Source organism: Hyaena hyaena, unplaced genomic scaffold, assembly GCF_003009895.1.
Source record: "Hyaena hyaena isolate Hyena2069 unplaced genomic scaffold, ASM300989v1 scaffold_390, whole genome shotgun sequence".
Taxonomy (NCBI): Eukaryota; Metazoa; Chordata; class Mammalia; order Carnivora; family Hyaenidae; genus Hyaena; species Hyaena hyaena.
The window spans coordinates 1,329,126-1,338,001 of NW_024081018.1; the positions used below are offsets into that span (position 1 = coordinate 1,329,126).

Sequence of the window (8,876 nt, forward strand, 5' to 3'; positions counted from 1 at the left end):
CACTATGAGAATTAAGCCCCGATGCCCCCGAGGCATCCATTATGTCATAATTAACATTTTCTATGCATCCAGAATGTCTCTAGTCATGTAGCATCTTGAGAAAACTGAGAAAGTAGCCACACAAATTATTTGTAGGGTCAAATGCCCTTGGGGGACCCTCCCTGCTGCAAATGCCGGGTTGGGAGAGAAGTGGACCAGAGTCCAGAGCCAGCTAGTCAGGGACACAATGGCCAGGAGGCCTTCCTCCAGCTGAAGCAGGGCCAAGGTCAGGACACCCAGCTACGATGCCCTAAGGATCAGTTAGACCGCTGGCCTCAGCCCAGCCTCTGCCGTCAAAGTACTCAAGGTTCATATACACTGAACCTTCATGGTGAGGGAATAAAATCTTCATACTGAACAAGACTTCCAGTCACAGCTAATCTTTCCACATTCAAGAAGAACTACAATGGAATCCTTAATTTTGTCATTTATGCACTCAACACTATGGAGTTCCTTCTGAAGGGAGGCCTACCACGTGCCAGGGAGGCGGTGTAATCTCTTCATTAATTCATCTATTCATTATTTATCCAAAAGCTTGAACATCTGTTCATATGTATCATTTTGGAGGGCAGGCTGAGGGGGACAAATAATTCCCAGATTAGTAGCCTTAGGCTGAGTAACGAATTCTTGTGCCTGAAATCTGTATTTTCTGGTTTCGTTGTTATTCTGAGGGAGGAGAAAGTAATTCTATTGCTTTTCCGCTGGTACTGCAACAGCTTTCAAAATCATAACCGGGAAACAGGACATTGGAGAGGAGTTTCCATAGGAGAAGCTAACTTCCAACTTGCTAAAACTGCCTCCCCCATTCACCTGAGGTTGGGTGAAGAAGCAAGTGCGGGGTCTCCCCAGTCAGGCTGCTCCTAGGCCCAGCAAGAATGCAGTTAATGAACAGGTCTTTCCCTTCTTTCGTCGCTTTGTCACCACCTGCCTGGAGAGAGGGAAGCTACAGGCTCTGGTCTTCCCACCTCCACAGAACCTGAATCCTACAGGCAACCAAAATTCCACCCTCACCCACAAGCCTACGGAAAACCAGGCAATCCTGTTCTCTCAGCTTTTTTTCACACAAACCTGCAAGTTCTGGGCCGGCCCCCACCTCTGCCTTCGCACCCCCACTGAATCCCAAGGCTCCTTCGCTTGTTGCATTTCTTACAGTAACATGTCAGGCCTGCAAATCTCATCACCTCAGCTTCACAGCTAAAAACTAGAAGGTAAACAAAACAAACAAACAAGCCTATAAATAGCCAAAAGAATGGTCATGAACTCCGGAGACTAAAGCTCTCCAGTCATTCTTTTAAATTTTTAGAACATTTCTATGAAGCCCTGTTACCTGGTGGCCCAGCCTATTCACAGGCAACATTTGGAAACAACGAAAAGAAGATCTCTAATAAGTAGGCGTAAGCACTTTACAAACACAGCTTTTAGTTTAGAGGCAGCAAGTTACACACCACCCTCTTGCCCCTAAGGCACATGGTATAAACTTGAGGCTGGTAGTTCTCCTCCTAACCATGAAACCTGACTGACGGTCAGGGTCTTCGCTCCGTAGATAAGCTAAGGTCAAATATACTCAAGCCTGCCTGCCTTGTGACAGAGGAGTCATGGTTGAATTGGACCCAATTCTCTGTGTCCAAAAAACCTTAGTTTATAACTCAGCTACCTCCGGCTCCAAATGTTGTCACTTAAAATGACAGAAGATGTACTTCTTAGAGAACCTCAATATATCTAAATGATGACTGGATAAAGAAGATGTGTTATCGATGGAATATTACGTGGCTATCAAAAAGAAGAAAATCTTACAATATGCAACAATGTAGATGGAACAAGAATGTATTATGCTAAGCGAAATTATTCAGTCAGAGAAAGACAAATGTATGATTTCACTCATGTGGAATTTAAGAAACAAAACAGATGAACATATGGGAAAGGAAGGAAAAATAAGATAAAAACAGAGAGGCAGGCAAGCCAAGAGACTGTTAAATACAGAGAACAAACTGAGGGCTGCTGGACGGGTATGGGGGGATGGGCTAAATGGCCAATGGGCATTGAAGAGGGCACTCGTTAGGATGAGCCCTGGGTGTTATATGTACGTGAAGAATTACTAAATTCTACTCCTGAAACCATTATTACTATATATGCAAACTTGTATTTAAAAAAAAAAAAGATGATGGAAGATGCACTTCTTAGAGTACAATAAACCTAAAATATAAACGCCTAGGTGCTTACATAACTTGGAAAAATCACAAATGAGGAAATGTGGCAACTGCGGTGCTCCCAAACGGAGTAAGCCCGTGAAAAATTTCCTCTGGGAAATTTGAGCGTTAGGCTCAGGGTGGCGCGCGCATGGAGGTCCAGCAGGGAGCTGGCTCCGCCCAGCTGGTCGAGGGGGCGGTGAAGAGGGCGTCGGCACGGTGCGAAATCTACAGTCATTGGCCAGGTTCCTCGCGCGCCGCCATGAGGCCCCGCCTCCTTCGAGGAAAATTCTCCCGGGCACACGCGCGCGCTCCCGGCCTCCCAGCTTTAGCCCTCCGGATGAAGTCTTTTTTAGAACAGCTCTCTACACAGCCCCCACCTGCAGACTTCCGGCCGCTGCTCGCCACCGCCCCGCCTCCGAGGGCAGGGATGTTGGGATCCACCAATCACGGAGCGCATGTGGTAGGAGTGGGTGGGGCCTGAGAGATTCGAAAGGAGCCCCACCCCCTCAGGGCTGATTCCCGGGACTGAGTGGTGGGAGGCAGGCACCTTCTGCGGGAGGTGAGGTGGGGCGGATAGTAAAAACAGAGGGGGAGCTAGAGGTGTGGTGTGGGTGTGGTGTCGTGTGAGTGGAAAGGTGGTCGGGGGAGAGAAAGAACCGGAGGATGGTGGCGAGCAAGAAGATGGGGCGCGCAGACCGCCGCCGGGAAGAGCCCAGGTTGTATGGCGGGGGGCGGCAGGGCAACCTGAGGAGGGGGATGGTGCTTTCTCTGCTCCTTCCCCGGAAGTCACAGGATAGTTACAGGGGCAGGTGCTACTCCTGGGACCCTTGCTTTGCCTCCAGCATGATCCCCACCCCCTGGCTTGCACCCTGAGTCTAGCTGGGGGCGCTGAGCAGGATGGAGACCTGAAGGAAGGTATATTTTCTCTCCAGCTCGGGTCTAAGCTGACTAGTGCGCCTGCTGGCTGGAACATGGAGGATTTGGAGGAAGGTAAGGAAAGGAAGGAGGGAAGACTGAGGCGCTGCGATTGAGAGGGTGTTAGGGACCCGAGGCTGGCATTCCTTCTTCCTCCCCTACAGATGTAAAGTTCATAGTGGATGAGACCTTGGACTTTGGAGGGCTGTCGCCATCTGACAGGTACCAGCCTCTTTAACCTACTTGCTTTCCTCCAACAGTGCCTGTCTGGCCCCTTAGTGCTGAATTATAGGCCTCTGGGGTCTGGGTTGGAAATTCACCAAGGTTGGGTGCCCTGGAGCTGCTGGCTGACTTGTTGACATGGGCCCCTGTGACACTTTTGGGGGAGGGGGAAAGGGATAAGCTGGAATTGGGATTTCAGGATGTTAAGAAGAAGGGTAAGTGGATTTGCTGCCTCCGCATCCTGGCATGATTTCCAACGTCGATAAGCGCTAAAGGCCCTGTGAGGCCTCATCAAACCAGGCATCTCATCACCTAGAGGCCAGGTCCCACAGCCAGCATGGGCTTCCGGGTTTGGGGTTGTGCCCCTGGCTCTGTTGTGGGGGAGCTGCCCAGGCTCCTTCACAGTCTCCTGCTCTCTTCTGGGTGGGCATGGTGCCTGGTTTGTTTTCTGTCTCAGCCGTGAGGAGGAGGACATAGCAGTGCCGGTGACTCCGGAAAAACCCCTCCGAAGAGGACTGTCCAATCGAAGCAACCCAAACGCAGTGGCCCCGGCCCCCCAGGGGCTGCGGCTCAGCTTGGGCCCCCTTAGTCCAGAGAAGCTGGAGGAGATTCTCCACGAGGCCAACCGGCTGGCAGTTCAGCTGGAGCAGTGTGCCCTGCGGGAGCAGCAGGGCACGGGCGAGGGCCTGGGGCCCCGCAGGGTGAAGCCCAGCCCCCGGCGGGAGACCTTTGTGCTGAAGGACAGTCCTGTCCGAGACCTGCTGCCCACCGTGAGTTCTGTGACTCAGAGCACCCCCTCCCCAAGCAGCCTGACGCCCCGACTCCGGAGCGGCGATAAGAAGGGGTCCGTCAGGGCCCTCCGGGCGGCATCTGGGAAGAGGCCCAGTAGCGTGAAAAGGGTGAGTTTGGAGGGTCTGGGTTGGACGTGTGGCCTCAAACACGTTGTGGGACTCAGGACAGCCATAGAGTGGCTTCCTCGTTGGTAAAATGGGGATAGCAAAATTCTACCTCCGAATTGTTGGAATTGAGCAAAATACCATAAGCAAAGCACTTAGCACAGCGTCTGTAATAAGGGTCTAGAATAAACTCATAATAAATGAGGATTATTGGTGAGGATGACGATGTTGGCCACGAGCGCCTGCCCTTCCTTACTGGGATCTAGGCAGCTCTCCACCTCTATCCCTCAAACAGCCAGCAGAACAGATTCTCCTTCCATTCTAGTCCTATTTTTTCTCTCTTTGTATTTCAGGAGTCACCCACTTGCAATCTGTTGCCCGCATCCAAAAGCCCAGCATCTTCTCCTCTCGCCCGATCCGCTCCTCCAGTCCGGGGCAAAGCTGGGCCCGGTGGGAGGGCAACAGCAAGTGAGAAGACTTGGGCAGCAAAACTGTGGGCGAATGGGAGGAGGAAGGGCGTGGAGCTGGCCCTAAAATTCCTCTACTCGTCTCCACCAGGCCCGCCTACCCCTGTTAGACCGGTCTTGGCCCCACAGCCTCCTGCCGGCAACTCTCAGCGCCTCTCTCGGCCACAGGGAGCAGCTGCTAAGCCTTCCAGTCGGCTTCCAGTTCCTTCTGCCATCCCCAGGCCTGCCAGCCGAATGCCACTCACCGGCCGGAGCGTACCAGCCAGCAAAGGTGCCCTGCCTCCAGCTTCTCTGCCACCTCGGAAAGGACTTCCGCGACCAAGTGCTGTAGGGCACAGAGGTGAGAAGAGTGGGCGTAACGACTGGCAGTCAGGGGGAAGAATGCCTACCCTTGCCCAGCTTGATTGCACCCTCCCTCCCAGAGCTGGGAACAGTGACTCCTTTCTCCATCTTCATTACAGCTCAGTTTGAACATGGGGAGACTGAGTTAAGGAGAGATGTGGGCCCCGGCAAAGAGTCTGAGCTGTGGTTTTCAAATATCTTCTGTTTTTGAACCTTGGGTGGGAAGAAAGGCACTAATCCCAGACTCACTGGGGGAAGGGCACTTGAACTTCTGCTCACTTCTTTCTTTTGTTAACCCCCATCAAGTTCCTGTTTCCCAGCGGCCCAGTCTTCCCATCACTGGTGCCACTCGCAGCAGTCTGCAGCCCCCCAGGAAAGTGGCCGTCCCGGGACCCACCAGGTGAGCCTGGTTGAGGTGCTCTCTCTCTCTCTCTCTCTCTCTCTCTCCTGTCACCAGCTTCCAAACTGTTATACCCACCAGCCCTGAATCCTGTGTGGCAAGATGGGGATGAGGAGGGGAGCCTAGAGGGCCAGGGAGACCCATTTCTTCCTTTCCTGAGGAACTTAAACTCAGCTGGGGGACAAATGGGCTTGAGGAAGAGGGGCAGTTTAAGTTTTGTTTTCCTTTTTTTGTTTTTTTGAGAGAAAAAGAGCAGGGGAGAGGGGCAGAGGGAGAGAGAGAATCTTAAGTAGGCTTCATGCTTAGCGCACAACCCAACTGACTCGGGGCTCGATCCCACAACCCTGGGATCATGACCTGAGCTGAAATCAAGAGTCGGACGCTCAACCAACTGAGCCACCCAGGCGCCCCAGAAGAGGAACAGTTTAAAGCAGTTCTTCCTTCTGATTCTTTAGGTAAAGAGATCAGGACAGCAAGCAGAAATTCAGGAGCAAACCACTACAGTCACTGCCTGGACTCACCTCTACTCAACCTCCCAAGCCCTCTCATGGAAGGCAGGCCCTGACTCCAGGCCCCGGAGCGGGAGGAAGAGAGGCCACCAGGGCTGGTGCCCCAGCAGTGAAGAGGGGTGGATTAGGGTTGAGCTGGAGGAGACTCAAACTCTGTGGGTTGAAAGAGGATTAGGGAAAAGAGGTCACCTCCCCCACAGCGAAATTAACGAGCAGAAAATGAGAAATACAGGAGAGTGGTTTGTCCTCATCCACCCCCACTCTTGTGTTCGGTCCCAGAGAGTTTGATCTTCTTCCCAGGCATTGGTTCACTGGACATTTACATGTGAATGGCCTCCGTGGCTAACCTCCCTGCTCTCCGAGGAACAGTCCTGAATCACATCCTCTACTGGACGCTGGCCTGTTTGGAGAGGCAGAGGCAGGCACCTGGTCTCTACAACTTATTTCCTGTGAATTCTGTGACTCTTAAGAGGCCAGTTTCCGATAAGCTTACATCGGTCTGCGTTTTTCTAAAATAAAACGAATGTATTTTTATAATTCGTGTATATGTGAAAGTAAATTCTCCAATTTCAAACAAATACGCAGTCAACTCCTGTGTTATTCCAATGAGGGAGCCGGGAGGGGCGTCCCAGGCAGAGGCCTCAATAGGCTCTTGTGATTGCAGCTCATCGGGCTGTGTGACTACCCGATCTCCTTTTGTTGGCATCAGATGGGAGCAAGCTGCCTTTTCCCGGGATTCGTGTGTTACTGGGAAGTCCAGATCAAGGAAAATATCGCTTAATTTGCACTACGTGAGGTTATCGAGGCAGGGTCTTGGTCGATTATTTATATCCTAAGCTTGGGTGTCCTTTTCTGGCAAAAGAATGAAACCTCCTTTTTGTTTAAGTTAATTTTATTTATTTTGAAAGAGCAAGAGAGTACGAGTGAGGGAGGGGCAGAGAGAGAGGGCGAGAGAATCCCAAGCAGGTTCCAATCTGTCAGTGAAGAGCCCAACGCGGGGCTTGAATCTTCAAACGAGATCATGACCTGAGCCAAAATCGAGTTGGACACTTAACCAACTGAGCCACCTGGGCACCCTGACAATGGAACCTTCCAGGAACGCCTCATCATCTAGTGTGCTGTACTGATGAGATGAGGGGAATCTTTGGTGGGTACCCTGGTATTCAGTTTCACTGGCTGCTTCAGTAGAAGATACTGGAACACCTTGTCCCATTCTGCCTTAATATCATTAGAGTCGATGTTCTCTTTTTATGTCCCCTCCTCGGCTTGAGGGCTGGCACTAGGTTTTAGAAATTTCTGCAGTGCCTAGTGTTGTGATTTGTATGTGGCAGAGAATTTCATTCATATATTGAAAAAATAAATTTGAGTGCAAGGTGGTGGGGGTTTGTTGAATGAATGACAGGCTCATTTAGCAGATTTCGCTAAGCCTTGACTCTTGCAACCAGAACCAATTCAATTCCTTGTGAGTTTTGAGAGAACTTCCCTCTTGGAAGGCTTAGACTTACGGAAGTCTATTGTGACTTACGGAACCCAATAGACAACTGGGCAGAGGGAGCGGATCATCAGCTGGTGTCCCTTGCCCCCCACATACATATGACCATAAGCACCCTACATAGGCACTGAAATGTCCTTTCCCAGACAGAGGCCTTCCACTGCCGTCTTCTCCTTTTTATGGCCGATCTTAAAGTTCACGTAACACATTTCACTTATATCACAGTGACAGCTGCCTACATGTTCACCCCTCTCCCAGAGCCTCTGTCAGCAACTCCTACAGCCTCTGGGATTCCAAGAATTGAGTTGGGGGAGGGGAGGTGGAAAGACAATGGAGTATTTGGCTCTGGAGAAATCTGGCAGAGGCCAGAAAACCTGAGGCGTGTTCCCCAGCCGTGTCCTGCACTGGGGTCTGGCGAGCAGGGCCTGTTGGTGACTCCAGGCTCTGGCTGGAGGGTCAGCATGCCCAGGCAAGCACTTAGGTGCGGCCAGCAGATGGCACGTGTGTGTGGCTTGGGAGACAAAACCAGCAACAGACACGTGTGCTGTTGCCACCTGGTGGCCGAAAAGGACAAGGCACATTCCTTTTGCTCTCTTGGTCAGTCTTGAATTTTGTGACACCCACCCCAAACCGGCTTAAGCAACATTCAGTAGACAGTGCCAGCCAGGGAGGAGGGCGACCCGCCACATGCTGCCCTTCTTGTTCAGCTACCTGCTTCCCTCCTTCCCTTTGGGTCTGGCTTTCTAGTTTTCTCTTGCGCTCTAACCCCACCCCGACCCAGTAGCAACAATGAAGGAAGCCAACGTTTAGCAGCCTCTTATTATGCACTATGAACTGTTCTAAGCACTTTACATGTGCTAACTCATTTAATTCTCATAAAAGCTCAATTAGGCGGATGCTCTTATCATCCTCATTTTGCAGGCAAAGAAACTAAGGCTCAGAGAGATTAAGCCACTCAGTCTGGTTCTGGGGCTCGTGCTCTTAATCATTACCCTCTATTGCCCCCATGTTAACTCCCTGACTAGTTTGCTGAACAGACCTTGGAAGAAAAATACAAACTTTAGGAATAGAAGTAAGGTTGCAGAGCACATAGTTGGCTTGAGTATGAATTGTTGCTTCATTTTCAGTGGCAAAACACACAAAATGGCCCAGAGAAGTGGTCAGGAGGTACCTAGTCACTGAGCTTTGAATTCCTACCAGCCACTCAACTCTGGCCTCCCTGCCTCCCGAATTCTGTCCCCAGGACTCAGCCCCTCAGGGGACTGGAAACCTGCCTGCTCTTTGCAGCCTCTCCAGCCACACAAGTCCCTCGTATCCCGGTGAAAAGGAAACTTCCCTGCCACCTGCCGCATCTTCTTGGATGCGCCAGGACATGGGCTCCGTGCTGATGAGGCTGTTTAGCTAC

General features: G+C 51.4%; 1 protein-coding gene across 4 annotated transcripts; it reads left to right on the forward strand.

The window, feature by feature from the left end:
* Nucleotides 1-2,532: 2,532 nt before the first annotated feature.
* On the forward strand, nt 2,533-6,557 carry PSRC1 (proline and serine rich coiled-coil 1). Of its 4 annotated transcripts, none has more exons than XM_039251071.1 (8): nt 2,536-2,688; nt 3,161-3,218; nt 3,308-3,365; nt 3,823-4,264; nt 4,615-4,729; nt 4,820-5,068; nt 5,377-5,470; nt 5,926-6,557. In XM_039251071.1, exons 1-8 carry the CDS (start codon nt 2,566-2,568, stop codon nt 5,927-5,929), a joined length of 1,143 nt encoding a protein of 380 aa, XP_039107002.1. In that variant the 5' UTR covers nt 2,536-2,565; the 3' UTR covers nt 5,930-6,557. The 4 variants fall into 4 exon arrangements, with proteins under 4 accessions (XP_039107003.1, XP_039107002.1, XP_039107005.1 ...); XM_039251074.1 differs by lacking the exon at nt 2,536-2,688 and adding an exon at nt 2,726-2,787; XM_039251073.1 differs by lacking the exon at nt 2,536-2,688 and adding an exon at nt 2,798-2,944.
* The last annotated feature ends 2,319 nt before the right edge of the window (nt 6,558-8,876 follow it).